The 19,032-nt window shown below is 36.8% G+C and overlaps 1 protein-coding gene across 9 annotated transcripts in view; it reads right to left on the bottom strand.

The window, feature by feature from the left end:
* Window positions 1–19,032, bottom strand: part of MLLT10 (MLLT10 histone lysine methyltransferase DOT1L cofactor) — a 133,432-nt gene that overhangs the window by 25,974 nt on the left and 88,426 nt on the right. For all 9 annotated transcript variants that reach the window (XR_011005827.1, XM_068212660.1, XM_068212674.1 and 6 more), the window contains one exon: window positions 6,115–6,293. Coding sequence is in view for 8 of the 9 variants with exons in the window: in XM_068212660.1 (XP_068068761.1) it covers window positions 6,115–6,293 (179 nt within the window). In the remaining variant the exon portion in view is untranslated. The remainder of the gene's footprint in view (window positions 1–6,114; window positions 6,294–19,032) is intronic.

Genomic DNA, 19,032 nt, shown 5'->3' with positions numbered 1-19,032 from the left:
CAAGAGTCCCAACATTTACACAAGGCCTGTAAGGCCCTGCCTCAGCAGCTAACTCTGCAGCTTGCAACAAACACACACCATGCATCATTGAAATCTTTGTCAAGTAAGATCGAAACATTGTTTCTTCTAAAGAGTTTTATTATTTCCATTGCATACAAACTGGAGTATTTCACACTTTTTACATTCAACACCATTATTATTGTCTCAGGCAGCTAAATTGAAGTAGTGCTACACTCAGTTCAACGAGGAGGTCAATGTGCCTCAGTTGCCTGGAGACTGATGGTTGCTACAGCAGCACCAGATAAGCCAAGCTAAATAAGCTTCAGCTTGAAGGCAGAAAACATTTATTGCTAGAGCGAAACATTGATGCAGTTGTCTCAGCATGCGGCACCGTGCAAAACCTCCCAACCGCCTTTCAGAGCACCTCTACATTGCACAAGTCTACATGAAGACAAGCTTTCTGAAGCAAGAGGAAAACAAGATTTTCATTGGGCTAAATACTAGATTACTTGCAACTATGATTCCTTTGTTCTTCTAGTAGAGTCACATGTTAGAAGGAATTTTCCCTCTGGCTGTAAATTCTTCCTCCTTACTACTCTCCTCCTCCCCCACCCCAAAAATCCTCACTCAGTTAGACTGCATGAAAAGAAAATTAGCTTTTTACCCATTTTGCCCAGAAGCAGATAAAAATTAAAACAGCTTTTAAGTGAGAAACAAGACAATTTTGGTGGAAAAACTTTACTAGTACAGTTCTTTCACATTTTCATTTTGCAAGACCGGAATTTAAGTGGCTGTGACACAAATATGATTTAATAGGTTTGGAAGGAAAGCTTCTGTTTTGCACTGACATCCTACACCACAATATCAAACCCCTCTGTCTACAATACACTGAAGGATGCATTTTGCACACTTTCCAAATCTAAAAGCACTGGCGATTTCCTGTGGCAGTGAGTCCCAAAGACAAGCAACATACTCTGTTAAGAATGATTTCTTTTTGTTTTCGATGTGCTGAGATTTCCTTTTGTATCTTTTTGTTAAATTATAAAGAAAACCAAGTAATTTCAGCGTCCTAACAGTTTGCGATCCATGTTGATATTTTACCTTTGACCTAGTGGGTAGGAGCCTCTTTCAAGAGACTTTATCATCAAGAAGTGTTTTGAAAGTAACATAAAATATGTTAATTGGTTTTCATGTATCCAGCATTTCTATTGATTAGAGAATACTACTACCACAGTAAGGATCTAATTTCCTTTTTCTGGAAGCATGCTGCTTAAACCATGCAACATCATTATCTCCAGATGTTTTATTAGTCTCTTTTTAATTATCACTCATATTAAAAGTAATACAAACAAAACAAAACAAGAAAAAAAAACCCTAAAACACCAAAAAAACCACCAAACCCCTAACAAACAACACCCCTTCCCCAAACCAACAGCATACACTGCATGACAATGTATAAACTGAACTTAAGAAATTAATTAACTTACTTGTTTTGGAGAAATTTGGGAATATATTAACATATTGCCATAATTGCTGTCTATGCTTTACCTTAATGACTACTTACTAAGAGGTGAGAAGTTTCCTAACAAGGCACCCACCAAATATACAGCAGAAATCTATACTATCTGCACTCTGGACTTCCTAAGAGCTCTTATGGCATTCAGTATCTCAATGATTTCTATGTTAAGGAACAGACTTCAGAAAGTGTCCTGAAAAACGTGTTAAAAGAGAGTAAAGTCCTTCTTAGGTTCTGGAAATCATCTCTGATTACATGTCTAATAATATAATTATGCTAAGTTACTTTGCACTGCAGAAAAAAATATTATTGCTTAAATTAGTTTGTTGATGTTGTGTCTCTAGTTTTAAGATGTTCTGATCCAAAGGTGACCACAGGAGTATTACACCAACTCTTAATTTACACATGGTTGAGATGTATATCATTGGGAGCAGAGCAGGAAACTCAAGCAGCCAACCATCTAATGCAGGTCACATCTGTCACACCTAAAGTCCTAGAACTGAAGGCAGCTTGGCTTTTTTTTCCATGTATTTATTCTACTCACCAAAGAAAATTTGATTAAACACTGATAGCTGATAGACCTGCTATTTTCTAGAGTATCCACAGGCAGAATGGCCCAGAACCATCCCTTAAAACAATGCAGGTCTGCCCAGCTCTAGCAAATTCCAGATGCTTAACCTGAAACTCTCCTTCTTTCCTTCCTAACATTTACTTTGTGCTGAATATTAAATTTTAAAAAACCCCACAAATCCAAACCAGCAGGAAACAGAATATGTATCTCTGAACAAGAATGGGAAACAAAAGTGGACAAAGGAGTGTGTTCCTTGGCCATACTGAATTTAAGAATGCAGCATCCATAATTTAAGGTTACAAATGTAAACTGCAAGCAATATCAATCAGGTAGGTGCATTCTACTGGCCCGTGGAAATTCCCAAACCCCCCTCCTTCAGACTTGCAAAAACCCCTCTCAACTTGAATTTTCAACAAAGGAACATTTACTTGTTTAAGATGTACTATTAAGTTCATAATTCCACTCCTGTTGTGGAAGGTATAAATAAGATTGGTCCCAATACTGTTCCTAACTTCTCTGTTGAAAGGAACAAAAACTAAGAATAGAGTTCCTATTTCCTGTCTTTTCATTTATTTTCCCAGAAGTGCCAGAATATAAAATAAAAAGATCAAGAAAGTTCCCTTGATAGCATGCAAAATGATGAGCAGACTTAAACTATGACAAGGAAAAAACCCACTAAAAAAGGAAGCCAAAAATAGTGTAGACTAGTAATTTGGAGAAAGAGCAGGGGAATACAGAGATCCAAAATTAGGGACTAGATTAATTCAGAAAATGAGAAAATAAAAACCACAGGACAAGTGCATCTGAAACATCACACACCCTACATTCAGAAAAGATCTCAGATTCCTTAGCTTTCACATTCCTATGTTGTTAACAAATAACTTCAAATCTACCGAAAAAAATAAGTCTTATCTCCCCCTAGAAGCTGGATCAGACAAAGGAGGATAACCACCTCCATTCCTTCATTTATAGGAATGCTGAAGAAAACCCTAGGGGCTTTTGTACTGCTCCTAATGGAAGTAAAGCCAAAGGAACTTTGGAAGAGACAATGGAAGTGATAAAAATGTTCTATGGGAACATATTTTTTTCCCAAGACATTCTCTTCAGAATTTCTTAACACCCTTTAAAAAAAGAGACATGTAAAAAAATCCTTCAAAAATTGACAAATTTATGATATCCCCAAAATCATAATTACAAATGCCCAACAGAGATCTAAAAAACCAGCTGAAATCTTACAAGATGCACCTTAGGAGCACATCTTTGAGGCTGTTCCAAGTTTTAGCACTATTCCAAGAGCCCATCTGTTAACATGACCAAGTAAGTGAGCAGACAAGATTTTGTCATACTCGCTCTTTTAACTAATAGTTTAAGTAACACCTAATTTTTTAACTATTATTTTTTACCTGCTATAGAGGTACAAGCTTACCTTAGCTTATAACCTAGGATGATGGTTTTCTTTAATCAGAACACTAGACAAGAAACATACTAGCACACTCTTATTTGAAGACTTTCACGCTCAAGAGGTGGGTAAACACTGAGAATACATCCACAAGAATCCACAAGGGCCCAGTAAGCAGACAGCACTCTGATGAACTTTACAGAACTAAGTAGGTAAACCCTAACTCTTGACATATAATCAGTCATTTATGCTAAATGGGAAGGGAATGAGGGGTAGGGGAAGAGATTAAAAAAAAAAAAAAAAAGAGGTTGCTTCAAGTGGAGAACAATGGCATGGTAAACTAAGGTCTCCTGACTGAATCTCTCCAAGGTAGTACAAACCTTATGCACTGAGAAGACTCAGTGAAGCAGAGGAGAACTTTGTTAATTCAAATACAGGACCTCACCTTTACGGCTGTCAAAACTCACAATTTCAATCTCCCTGTATATCTCAAACCCAAGACTCTTTAAATGGTTGTACCTCTGAATAAGATCCTGACAAGTAAATCTATGACCACTTGAAAACAAATTCGGTAGTGACGTAAGATACACAACTCCTTTGCTTCTTTGGGGATGAAAAAAAAAAAAAAAGCCCCCAAGGCAACTCTTAAGAAACAAAGGCAAAGGAAGGACAGGAATTTTAAGCAGTTAACCAATGGAGGGCTCTCTAGTTCAGCTAAACAGTAAGAGAAGGTCCACCTTCTAGGGTATACTTCTCTTTTTTTGTGACAACATGAGGGAAAAAATACTATGGTATTTCTCTTCCTGCTTCATAAAGTATGGGTTTTGTTCAACTGCTTTTTCAATCTGTTTTTCTTCTGACAGAGGTTAAGAACAGAAGTGATGGTGCACAACTCTTGCTTATTTAACTTCGCCATGTCAGTTGATTTTACAGACCTTTGTCGTATCCCATCTCAGTGTCTCCTTTTGAGGCCACGAGTCCCTCACTATTTACTCACTCCTTATAAAGTTGTTCTTTGCCATTGTTCACTGCCATGGCTCTTCTTGTACCTCTTTTGGCATGTACCATATCTGTTTTGAATATAAACTGTCCTTTCCCTTTAACATTCATTTTATTTGCCCTCTTACCACCTTGTCAACACAGGCTGGTGAGGTCTTTCAGCAATTTGTGACAGCTGATCTTCATAATGGCTCACTGCATAACCCAGCATAATCAGCAAACTTGGTGTGTGTTCCTCCTCCTTTCCCCAGACCATTTATGAATACACTGAGCTGTACAAAAGGCCAAGTCTGTCCAAGACTCTTATGGAAAACCTCTCCTCTGTGAAAACTGAGCACTGACTTATTTGGGTTTTTTTAAAAACTATTAACCTGCTACTAAACTACGACACAACCCCTCCCCCAAACTCCAAACTGTTCAGTTTAAGTGTTGCCAGTAAGTAAAGAGTGTGTAATGATCTTGGGAAATGGAAAAAAAGGGAGAACGTCTAAAGTACCAAATTTTTAAATAATTTCTTTAAAGTAGTTTCTATCATTTGTGCAAAAGAGGTACCACTCAATTTTGGGTGAAACCACCTTATTTCTTTAGAAAACCAGTCCAGAAGAATGGTGTAAAAATATGAACTGCCACCTATAAGAACAAATTGCTATTTGATATTGAAATGTAATCTCTGTTGGTCTTCACATAGCATTTCTGCTATCCATGCACTATACACACCTGCTTGTGCACACATAAAGCTTGATTTTTCCATGTTTATATCCACTACCTTAGATCACTGTAGATAAATTACTTAAGTTCATTCCTTAAAAGCACACAAAAATATATATATTTGATACATTCATTGTAAGACAGATTTCCATCAGAAAATGAAATATGCAAGAAATAAGGAGTATAAAATCATCATGTACATTACAGCATTCCTTCGTACTTCAACAATAATCATGGTGACTTCCTGCAACTATAACTTCATACTCTCTTATCTTGATAAATGTAATCTTGTCCAACTCAAATTCATACAAAAAACGATCGTTAAGGTATTTTTTCTGGTTCATTACTTCAACTATGCCACCCTTCCGCACTTCTCCCATGCCTCCCTTATTCCTTCACCGTCAAACATGAACTGTTGATCTTCATTTGCATGACTTTGCAAATACAAAATTATAACATATATGTCAACGTTCATTTGTTACCAAGATGTCAGCCTTGGCCATCTCTTTGCCAGGGCTAGCCTAGTTGTCCATTTGTTAAATCTCCCAAACAAACCACTCTTTAACTGATACCATCATTTTTGCATAAAAAAGGAAAACTTTACATATTTAACTTTTTAAAATCCTATGTTCTGATTAAGCATTGGTTAAGAACACTGATGAACTGCAACCAACATTTATGCTACTAGTCATAATATAGTTGTTATTAATAAGCACTTCCTCAGACTACATTTTAAAAAATCTATGTGCTCTACAAATGAAGACTATCTGATACTATGGGGAACTTCCAGCCACTACAACATTTCACAACAAATATAATGTTTGTTAACCTATTTTCCAAACAAATTACAGTTTATTTTAACATTGAAATTAAGCAGGTCAGTAACATGGTTTTCTATCTTAAACTGTTGTGATAGTTTACCTGAGTTGCAGCAACAACAGTAGTTATAGAAGGCGCAGTTGAAGGTGATAGAGCTCCCACTTGCTGCAAGTGGCCTGAAGCCTGCTGAGGTAAATGAGAACTGGAAACGGGAGTGCTAGATCCTGAGCCAGATACTGCATTTGGAAATGATACTGCTACATCATTGCTGCTAAAAATACCTGAAAAAAATTACAAAAACGATTACATGCATCTCTCTCTCTCCCCCTCCCTCTGTTTACTAGTAACCATGTAAATATGCAGTAGAAAATTAATCAAGACAAACAAGATCACTTAATACATAATGCAGAAAGCTCCTGCGTAGAAATTCTAACCATGCTGATTAACAAAAGTGGTCTCGTCATTTAACATTCTACAGTTCAGGGAACACAGATTGATTCAGTTTTAAGTTTTTGTAAAACATGTGTGATAAATATTTATGTGCACTACAAACTGCTCAAATATTAACAGTGGCAGAATTTTTGGCTAAAATTCCTGCCTTCAACTGAATCTGCTATCACAGTTTGGTCTTTGAATGTATTACTGTTAACTAAAGAATGAAGTATTGGGCTATGTAACTGAACACACACCATACAAATGGAAAAATACTTTTAAACTTTAAGGTAAGTATTACTAAACAACACACATTTGTTCAAAACTGTAATTTTGGCAACTAAGGATTGCTTGTGCTTTTTCAGAAAAATATTGACAGCAAGTCTGAGGACAAGGTACTCAGATTTGCCAATAGAACTGGTGGTATTTCATTTATTCACGAACTATAATTCCATCCATGATCTATACGAATGCTTGACTAACATTTCTGCTAGAACAGCCAACAAATAAACTAATAAACACGTTAACATTAGTCAGAGTTGTAAGTTAGCAATTTAAATAGGAAGAGTTCACACCCCTCTGTGAAGCCATTACTTCTGTTCATCTACATGCAGGGTAAAGTTCATTATAGAGGTTGGGGAAAAAAACCCCTACTGACCAGAAGCCCAGGACAAGAAGTAGTACCTGTCTATGAAACCGTTAGGCTCCACGTGCATTAGATAAGTGAGCTGTCAGCTGGCCAAGGAATATCAAGCATGGTAGCACTGAACTGCAGTTAGAGGAAGAGTGCCACAGGGAGTAAACAGAAGTAGAATGAACATGGTTAGATCAAAAAAAGCAATAGAACTGAAATGCCAGTTAGAAGGCAAAGGGTGGAGCTAGTTTGTCACTCATACAGATAATGATTTGAAGAAGGCAGTGACAATAAGAAGATACGCAATGTTAAAACACCACTCGCCACCCAGATATCCCTCTGAGCACAGGCAGTCAAGGGAGACTAACATCATCCAAATCCCCACATAATATGCAAACACTGATGAATCTTAAATTCCCTGACTCTATTAACTGTCAAGAAAAATGGAAGAGAAAATCAGCCAGACCCACTAAAGAAAGAAGATATGAAAAAGCACCTGAAGACACATCGCGACAACACTTCTTTCCTGCCTAACCAAGGTTAGTGACTTATCCTCTCCCCAGTCTCTTCATCATAGGGAAATTCCATACCTGCTCTGCTTTCCTACTGACCTTCATATCTTTTTCCATTTACCACCTCCCCATCTCCTTGGCTTTTTTTGGTCACCATCCCCAAAACCTACAGTTACAGCCTTATTAGCAGTTAAGATCCTTAAAGTGTTCCCTTTGCTACAATTCTTTTCCAGTTCTAGCTGGATCATCTAACTAGACAGCACATTTTATGGATCCTGCTCTAATTCGTCCCTACACACCACCAAAATGACCATGATTAACAAACAGCTTTGCTACTGAGTCTACTCTTAAGTGTGACATAACTACAACCACAAAAACTGAAATATAAGCCAGATCCTCAAAAGATTTTTAAATTTGCATTTAATCAGTAATTTCAAGTTAATAGAAAGGATGAGATTTGACCCTTTGTTTTTTGAATGCAGTAAAACAATTAAATATACAAACCTTCTTGAAAACATGAGATTCTCATGAATTATCAGGCTTCAGGAACCATAAAATTTAAGAATAAAAATAATGAAATATCACAGCACCTTTGAGTAAACTGTAAGAGCTCATCACCACAAACACTATCACTCTCATAAAACATCAAACAGCAATGAGAGGAGAAAACAAAATTTTTTGTGAGACAAGTACTAAAAATGGAGGCTATTTTGCCAGAATGGGACAACAACTCCAAAATTTTAAAGCTATTATAGATTTTTTTTATTCTTACTTTTTAAAAATCTTATATATTTAATAACTGCAGAGCTTCTGTTGCTTCTATTTTAATGATAAGGTTTATTCTTCCTCTTAAAAATAAAATTCAGAAATACAAGCAGATAGTTATGAAATCACAGGCAAAAGAATATTTCAAAAGAAAGAAAAGCAGCAAACTAGTTTGCCAGTGGAATGAGGTAAGCTATTATTTGTTGCCAGTTGTCGTAGTAATATTAAAAACACTATTAGTTGCTGTTGCAAAATACAGGATAAATATGACCTATCAGCACAGTCTTTTTGGGCTAAGTATTTCCATTTAGCAATCCCTTAATTAAAACATAAAGTACATGCACCTTCTGAAACTAGTCATGCAACCAAGATACTACTCCATGCAGCATTCAAATAAGACCTGTATGCTGAACATTCAAATAAATTATTGATTTTCACACCATTTCAAAAATACCTGTATAAAAACTATATGTATATCATATTAGAAAGCCAAGACAATACACATTTGAAATGTCTCTAACATACTAAGTTGTCCTTTGGGGTCTGGGGAGAGATAAATCACTTTCTGGATCAGGAAGGAATGATAACGAAAACCTGAGCAAATCTCTGTAAACTACATTTATGTTAAAAACAAACAAACCAACTTGAAGTCCTTCCCATATTACTGAAAAGCCAAAGAGCCGTAACTTGTGATGAATGGCATTGTGTAATTTACCAGCAGCATAAATAGCATGGTCAAATACAATCTTCAGCATTAACCAGAACACAGTTCTTCAGCTCCAGGTGGAAATGGACAAGTAACACAGCTCAGGTCTCAGGTAAAGCCTGGCTGTGCATCACACCACTAACACAGCTGCAGAACATGGACTGCAGGTTCTAACAGATAAAATGCACATACAGCCTACACTGCTGGCTTGAAAGGCTTAACAAAAAGGCAACTACAAAAAAAAGGAAGTATCTCTGGCTAACAAATAACTGCCTGCTTAGCACAGAAAGGTAGTACTAGAGAGGAGGGAACACATCAGATAATGCAGACTGGAAAAAAATGCATTCTTTATGCACCATCAATAACAAATTCAGTAAGAGGGGATATAAAAGCACTTTAAGAATAGTGAAAAACAAAACAGCCTCAAAACAGAACTAGCAATATATACCAGATAGTATACAGAAAAATTTCAGTGGTTTTATTCAAAATCTCAAAAGTAAGTAGTTCCATAAGCAGAAGAGTTAACAAAACTGATTAAATCCTGGATTTCCACAGTGCTGCATCTCACAGATGACATCAATACACCAAGTTTTCCCACCACAATTTCTGCATCTAGCTATGAAATCCACACTTCTTATTTTCTAGTACTACAGCCCCCTCCATTATCCAGCTCTCTTACACTCCCTTCTTATTCTGGTGACTGCCTAGTTCAGGAAGAGAAAAAACAGGCAGTAGTTGGCTACTTTTGTCCCATACACCATCCATTCCTATTACAGGAACATACATGTTTTAGACTTTTTTTTTCTGTAAACTGGACAGAAGACTTAAAGCTTACTGTGTGCCAAAGTCAAGAGAGACAACATCCAGACCGCTTTCTTAGGAAGCCCGTAAAATGGTCTCCCTCAAGCTGTATTTTCTTTTGTAGGTCAGAAATTTGAAATTATTACAACAATTCTGAAAAGAGGAAGTTATCTGAGATATCTTTCATAGGTGGCTCATCTTAGCATTTTGTCAAAACTTCAAGAATAAGAAGAATATGGCCAGAGAGGCAATTTTTCAAATGTAAACTTGCAGGCCCACAGAAGTTGCAAAGAATGACAAAACCTTCCTAACTTGGGGGAGGACAGATGAGCATGGGATTAGGACAACAGCCTCAAGAGAACTCATAGTCGAAATTGCAGAAATAAAAGGAAATTTTGAGTTATAAGAATAATAAACTGAAGCAATAAACATATTTTCAATACCTTGACTTTGAGTGGTAATCGCAAAAAGTCTCCCCTAAACCCATGGCAACTTCCTATACTATGCAAAATGAAAAAGTATCTTTTCATGAAGCAGTCCATTCATTACTAACTAAGCATGTACAAAAAACTGATTAAGTTCCATTACACAAGAAAAATATGTTCTGTTCCAGTACAATCTTAACAGTGGAAGAAGTACTCCACTATGTTATTTTGTAATATGATCATAAACTGAAGAGAATTTAATGCAAAACAGAAGCAAATAAAAATACATTATTTTTTACAGTTGTCAAAGGAGAAGAAAGTTGCACTTCAACTGCCAAGGCAGCAACAGCATTCACTTAAATTTATGAGCTAATGAGCTTGGAGGCTAGAGCCAATCTGTTTCCTTCATTAAGAAATCTGAAATCTAAGAATCACATAATTACACTATTTTCCAGCTGGTGATGAGGAAAGTGGTAGAGTTCACTTTCAGACAGGTTTCTACAAGACTCTGCAGTAACAGTTCAAGAGGTGCACAGAAATGAAAGTTATTGATCTGCAGCCGGGTAACAAGCTACACTTCCCTCCCTTTCAGTGACTGGGCATCCTTTTTTGATGGAGGCACAGCAGCCTCACAGATAACAGTCAATGGCTTCTTTTCACAAAGGGCATTCAGAGTACTCTCCAGAACTGAGGTAGAAGTTAAAAAACCCCACAGACTCCAAATACCCAAAGAGCGCACACTGCTGGGGGTGGAGGGGAGGAGGGAAGATACAAAGTACAAAGTGTACATGTTTTCAGAAACTGGTTTTCTGTTTTGAAACAGTTGCTCCAGTTTCATACCTATTGATAGAAGGCAGACTGCCACAACTAGTCCCTTTGAGAATACTCTGTAGAGTGGATTTAGAGTCAAAGACCAAAATACTTGAAGAGAACCTTGACACAACTGAGGAACACAATCCAGCACGGCAGTATGACATATATATGGTGAATCCATGATCATATAACCCACATATACAGCAAAGACCTGATGTTTGATATCAAACTCCATTACAATTAACCCCAAATCCTTGTCAGCTTAGTCAGCAAAAGATGTTCAGGTAATCTCTTCTGTCTACTCCTGTCCCTATGGTCAAACCCCTGACTGTACAACTATCTATAATCAATCAGAAATGTGTTCAACAACAGGGTGGGGGTGAAGGATCAGAACCAATCCACGTGCTACTGAAATGATCGACTGTGTTCAGCTAGTCCCATCTGCTAGAGTAAACAGTGGTATTTTACACTTGATTTCATGTCCATTGACGGCCACTCTTGTCAACAAATTTGAATTAATCCAGGCTGATACAGGTCTTACACTGCAGCCCTCCACTGCAGAAGGGCTCAAACCCGCATTTTTCATAGGCCAGCCAAGATAAATGTTCTCTCTGAGAGAAAAGGTCTGAATGTGACACGAGGAGACAGATGAATGATATGGGAGAACTGTACTGCTTTACTAGCTCGCTATATCTCTATCTATATCACCATCTCTAACAGTGAACAGCCACACAAGGAAAAGTACAAAAAGAGGGCAAGCATGTAGTAAATTTCTTCAAATCTTCTCTAGAAATCTACAATGTATGAATTTTGAGTGTAAGGAACGGTCTTTGTAATTATTAGCCTTAAATATGCTTCCACCCTTGCCCAAGTGAATACCTTACAATCCTTTTAAACAGCTGAAGCTTTTTATAATGTATCTCATGGCAAAGTTACACCTTAGTTAAACTGTGCAATCTTGTTTTGGGGTGGAAGATGGCCGACACAGGGACAAAAACTTGTTTCCTCCTGATGTTCTGACTTCTCACAGAAACCTGTGAAATGCCTTATAAATGTCTGTTTACATTTCACAATTAATTCAGCTTTATGAAATAGGACATGCTAAGAATTTCATGTTTGTTCTACCATGAGTCAAAAAGTTTTCAAGTAGTCTTCTAGAATAGAATACTAAAATAAAGAGCTCTGTGATCATATCTGAGACACATATGCTCATAACCACAAAAAAGACCTGTACTTCAAATGTGCCACTGCATAGAAAGATCTTTGTAAAAGACAAAGTTAAACAGATAAGTAAGAATAATTGATAAAGACCTTAACTTTTTAAGGTTTAAAAGTTTAAAATGTTCACTTTTGTACCAGTGAGCCAACACACACAAGCTTAAGTTACTTAAATACAGCAAACTAAAACCAAAGCAGTTTTAGGTTCACTTAATGAGTATTCATGAATAGGAGCATGACTTGCAATCTACATTTCTTAATGATTTCAGAAAAATTTACTGTTTGCTTAAGATCTCTGAAAACATAGCATAGCTTCAAACCATTCTGACAGCAATTTACCTCAGTGCTGGATGGTGAGTCACTGGAAGCACTAGAAAATAATCAAGTCTCCCTTTTGGATTCCAGTGATCTGAGGCTGCTGTCTTAGAAGGGAGGGGGCAGGGGTGAAGATGGGAGCCTTTTGCTCAAATTTCTGAATACCTACAAATAGCTATCATTAGCAAGTTACAGCTTTCAAGTGGTCTTCTAGAACCTCGTGGCCAGATAGTTAACACTTTAGACTGCAGTATCTGACAACCAAACAGTAATTACTCAGTATTCCAAAATAGGCATAACAGAACTACTTCAGGCTTTTTAACTCACCATTCTCTTGGTCTTTATCACTTTAGATGGTTTAGCTGAGCACTGCTGACTCCATGCTTCAATACAGGCAGATGCCTTTCTATCAACACTGAAAAACTCTGCCCAAGTTAGGCTACATTCAAAAATTTCAATTCATGCTCAGTATAGATTCTGTTTAGTTTAGGTTATCTTGTTAAAAAAATCACACCATAAATACTAAATTTTGCCTGCATTGATGGAAAGGCCAAGGCTACAGAACTGAAGTTTCTTTGGAAACATGTTGTCTTCTAAAAACAATCATGCACTGAGACTGCCACAATGGATGTCTGTTCTGTATTATGACTATCCTCACTGCAACTCAAAAATCAGCAAAAGACAGAACAATCAATAACAAGACTTAAAAACAGCAACAGAAGTATGAAATAAGACAGAAGACAGAGCAAGCAAGAACTGAAGTTACCACAGAAAGCAAACATTACAATTTACAGCTATTTCTAACATAAAATAATCAGGTCATTGCTTCTCCTAGTCTTTTTTTAACATATGCACTAAAACTGCCAAGAGATATGTATGCTCTATATGCATATATATATATATATCCATAGATATGTGTATCCTTCTTGCTGCTTTTCAGTGGTAGACTCATAGAGGAAGAGGTGAGACTGCAAGATCAAGTCAAAAGAGTTTGACTGTAAGACCCAGAGTATGATTTGGAAGGACAAAGCACGTTGCTATCACACAGTGAATAGCAGTGACAACTTTACATCTCTCAACTGCAAATTTTGTGGTTTTTAGAAAAAAGTTTTGAAAAAAGCAAAGCTCTAAGAAGTTGACTATACAAGTGCAAAACATAGCACTGAGTATACCATGTCTCTTACTGGCAAAACTGCAGTGTGCCACTGTCTGCCCTTAAGTGTCTTGACTCCTTTCTATTAAGGCGGGCATCTTAAAGGAACAGCTTTCATGACTCCATTTTCTAATCCTCTTCTTTAGGACTAGATTCTTTGAAACCAGTTCAATATTTTAGCTATTATCTTTCCTCCTTCAGAGTTTGTCAGCACCAAATTTCAACTGAAAGGGTTTGGCCACCTTTATAGCAAAACTATTAATAACAAAACCTCTCTGCTCCAAACTTGTATTTGTTTCTACTCAAACTAAAACTCACAGGGTTTTTTTTGTTTTGTTTTGTTTTTTTGTTTTTTTTTTTTTTTTTGGTACTTTATTGCTGTTGTGCAGCCAGCTTAAACTCAGTGCAATGAAAAAACAAGCTACTCACACAGACTCCATCAAAACTCTTACTGACATTGACATTTACAATCCTCAGCATTACCTGACACATAATCTGAATATGCTGTTGGAGTAAATGATCTTCCTTTATTTAAATATTTATCTCAAGTTTTAATACTTTCTTTTCATCCTATATAAACACACATGACAAGATCTCTTCTTGCTGTTCATATTATCAAAATTTCTACCTACCCTCACTGATTTCATCCAGATACATGCTTCTCACAAAACAAGATCCCTACAGTACCGGAATCGGGGGAGGGGGGGAAGGAGAGAAAGGCAATACTGGAGAAAAAAGTAACCACCTTAGCCTCAGAGGGTATCATGAAACATCACCACCACAACCCCACCACCCCAAAAAAGGTAATTAGATGAAAAACCCTGCCCAAACACCATTCTAAAACAAACATGTAGCCATCATTATGCTGTTCCACAACAATAAGTTATATAAAGCTTTATTGCTGTTTGGCAATATATGCCCTTCCAACTATCTGTGCCACTAGCTTAAAAAACAAAAAATGCAATGTGGAAAGAAGTCACAAATGGCATTCCATCAATTTCTATTCTGCACCCTCTTGTGAATCTGTACCTCTTCAAAATTAAACAGCAAAAAGGCTCTGCTTATGAAACAGCAGAAACTCACCAAGTCCAAATTCAGCACACTTTGTCAGATACCCTTCAGATGTTTTATTTTTGTTCAGAAAAATGGTGAGCTTGCTTTCCTTCATCTCAAAGCTGGTTCAGAGCATTGTATACCTGGGAGAGTGAGAGGGAAACCCTATATCAAAAGGAAAAAAACTAAACCTATTTTACTAAAGCAAAGCAAATCTAGAGAAATTTCAATATTTCTCACCACACACAGACTATGAAACAAAGTTAATGTAAAACTAAAATTTTTATTATTTAAGAGATCCACCACGCTAGACATCTACCTAACAGGTGCAATTAATGGCTATGACAGTGTGAAAAACAAAAGTTCTATAAAACCATAATGACTGCCACCTTAAAATGCAAAAAACTTGACCATGCAAAGTTTCAAACACTTCACTTCTTTTGCATATGCTGAATTTCAAGTCAATAAAACTAGCAATGCATATAGCACTTCTCTTCTAACATATGTGCACAGCAGTAAGAAAAATTCTATTTGTGGCTGGGACAAATGGATTAAAATATCCAATTTTTATTAACAAATCACCTGACATGAATTAAATATCACACTGAGAAATAAACTTGATAATTTTCAAAATTAGCCTCATGAGAGAGCTTTAAATCTTCCAGTAACTTGTGAATGCAATTGTGATTGTTTCCTACAAACTAACAATAGCCTTGAAAAAGTAAACCAAGTTTCAATTTAATAAGATGTTTCATTTCCACTAGCTATGACTGAATACAGAAACAGGGGTACAAAGCCAGTGCTGAATACTAAAATGAAACAGCCATTAGATACATTAAAGATTCAATATTGCTCCCTCTGAAACTGATAGTGCTGTTATCAGTGACATAAATGAGCAGCATCAGGCTGTCAGAACAAAGAACGGACAAAACAAGGCAACCTTCACATGCATTACTTGTAGTAATTTAAGTAGTCAGGAAGGGAAGTGGGAGAATGCCTGAGGTAGACATCACTATAACACACCTGTGAATGGAGCACAGAAGAAGGACTAGAAAACACTATTCACAAAAATTAAAGAAAAGATTCTCAGAACTGGAATAAAACTGTTATCATTTTACTTCACACATACAAAAAGATCATAAAAAGAGAACTGAGGAACTATTGACCTATCAGGCTCCTGCAGACAATCTACAAAGTTTTCACTCAAGTACTGAACAATTGACGCACTGCAGACCTGTATTTCACCCAATCCATAGAATATGCAGACCTTCAATCAGGCTTTTCCACAAAAGGCTACCCTTTGTGATAAATGAACCTCTGAAAAAGATTCTAATATAACTTACCATTATGTATGGCATTCATCAACTTCATGAAAGCTTTTGAGTTAGGAGAAAAAGGGCTTCATGTTAAGATCATGTTTAACAGACACACAAAAGAATGTATGTATAGACAGGAATTTCAGTGAACAATAATATACCTGAATACATCTTTCTTGTATTAGAGCTCTGATCATTTACAGTAGCACAAATTGTAAAATGGATTTATTTCTATCCACCATAATGTTTTACTTATATTTCTTTTATCAGTGTTGGTTAGATATTAAATGTCAAGTATAAAAACATTCCAGCACATCCCAATTAGCTGCATTCTAAAGCTAGTATTACAAATAAAAATTCAAATTCCTTCCAGTGGCAATCAGTCCCCCCCAAGAAAAGACTGATTTTAATTTCATTGTCTGCAACAAATTTAGAAACTCAAACGGAAGTTGCCTTGCTAATTTTAATCACAAGGCATCTGTTTTGCTTCACTGATAGTTTGAGATGAACTCAAGTAATCAAGTCTAACAGAAAACGGTTGTGTCGCCTGGACTTTAGAGACCTCAGTTCAAGAACAACTCAGATACATAGAAAGAACGCACAACCAGTGGTACACCAAAGGAGATGCTCACACGAACTTCCTTTCCTTCATGGATTGGGGTGTTTAGAGAGTACTGATCTCTGATCCTGAAGTGCCAGAACACATTCACATCCTCTGCCGTGCAGCTGAAGTCTCCAACGCAGCCACCACAACACTGTAATGTAATGCCCAGTTGCAGAGTGGTGGCAGTCATGCAGATGCCAGCCCTCTTCCACTTAACCCACCGGCTTATTCTGCTTAGGATAATGACCTCATGACTACAGAATTATTTTAGTTTCAGTTTGCTCCTTCACTCTGTCACACTGCTAAGGAACAAAGCCCTCCGTTTACACATCTGCTTTGACAAGGGAATCAAGTGAATGATTTTACAGGCCAGAGTGGGGCAAACACCTCTGTCATATTCCCATGGGGGAATTCTCTACCTGCATCAGCCTCTGAGATCTGACCGCAGTAACTATTTGGGTTTCAACAAGGCTATTACCCTTAATGCTTTATTTTTCTCTTCTTTACTCTTGCCACAACTGGAAGCTACTAAACATTGCTGTCATAAGCCATTTTTTAACTCTTCTGAACATCATAATTTCAAAAAAAATGAACAAAGACATCTTAATTAAAATTTGTAATTTAAAAGCTTTGACTTTTACCTACTGACTAAAACTGAATAACTAGCCAAAGGTACATCAATGGAAATGCTTCTAAAATTTGGAACATTTTAATTAAAGCATTACATACAAAGTGTGTTCTCTAAAAAACATAAACACTAATGTTTGGGGATTTAAATTTTGTGGTACAGAAAAACATCCAATGTACAAAACTCTGTATGATTTTTGACAGAAGTGCATTAATCTGAAAAAAAAAAAGAAACTGATAATTTTAATTAACTTTCTTAACAGTTTTCAGAGAACTAACAAAATACAAAAATACACTCAACATTTACAAGGAAAGAAAAATTACTAAAATGCACAGAGCTGATATGACTGGAATCACATTATACCATACAGACAAATTCTTTCTCAGGTGCAGAGGACACAATGCAACTGCAGTCTGCCCTCTTAAGTGCAGAATCACTTCACCCACACCTACTCTCCCATAGCCTTTATTTGATTATAATTGTATCCATTCTCTCCAGTTATGCTCAATTTTTTGTGCACAAGAAATAGCAGCCATTTTGATCCATCACTGCTTTCAACACTAAAGAAAGTCCCTTTCAAATGTAAAGAATCATTGGGTGGGTTTGGAAGGAAGCTTGGGGTGGTGGTGGGTTTTTTTCTTTCTTCTTTTTTATTTTATTCCAACAAGCTCAGCCCTACACTGCTGAAGCTATACCTTTTGTTTTTGTTTTTTTTAAACTGTACCAAACAGGAGCCACCACTAATCCAAGCAATCACATACTATGGCATTCCCAAACATCACTCAAGAGGTATGAGAAAGTTTCAAAGCAGAACAGACTAGATATGTCCCAATGCAAAATTTACTACTCTAAGGTAACTTCATAGATAAATGAGGAAGAGATGCAGTTAAAGAGCTAACAAAACACTAGCTGTTCTAACAAAGACCTCATCCAATTACACAAAGAAGGGCCAACACTAGATCAGCCCTGCTGTGGAGCCCTGCTCCATTAGCTGATGGAGCTAATTCTAGACTCCCCCCAAGCCTCTCCACAGAACAGAAGGAGAACTGTTCCCCTACCACCATTCCCTTCCACACTCCATAAATTAGTAGAAGGCAGATGAAAAAAGGTGTTTTATTCTGGAAGGAAAAAAGAGCTACTGTCTTGGTTCCTGTGTAACTGCCTTTATTGGCAGCTAGGTCTTTCCTGACTCCTGCACTGAAGTATCCCCTCCCAGCCACCCAGTTTTCTGCTACAATACAGCCAAATTGAAATTCAACATGCTAAGGTGTAAAGAAAGGTTAGGAACAGTGAATGGTAACCATATATATAAACATGCTGTAATAGCTGGACTTCACTTCTCATTGTTTTCATTTGTTTGCCATCTCTGGTGCCTCCCACACTTTCCTCTCAGTCCTGGCTAAATCTTTCCTGTCCTCATCCAATCCTTACACCAGTTGCTACTGTTTGCTTTACTCAGAACCTTACAATTATTCCTCCTTAAAATCAATTCTGCTCAGAAAAAACTTTAATGCTTCCAGCTCATTCATTTCAATTTCTGAAATGACTCGGTATTAATACCTACATCCAAGCCACCATCCTCTAGCTGTTCATTGCTTGTCTTTAAGGGAATTGCTTATGCATAAAAAACTTTAAGTTCCATTCT

The sequence above is a fragment of the Anomalospiza imberbis genome, chromosome 1, assembly GCF_031753505.1.
Source record: "Anomalospiza imberbis isolate Cuckoo-Finch-1a 21T00152 chromosome 1, ASM3175350v1, whole genome shotgun sequence".
Lineage (NCBI taxonomy): Eukaryota > Metazoa > Chordata > Aves > Passeriformes > Viduidae > Anomalospiza > Anomalospiza imberbis.
The sequence above is the reverse complement of the archived record's forward strand: the minus strand, read 5'-3'. Positions and strand labels throughout refer to the sequence as shown.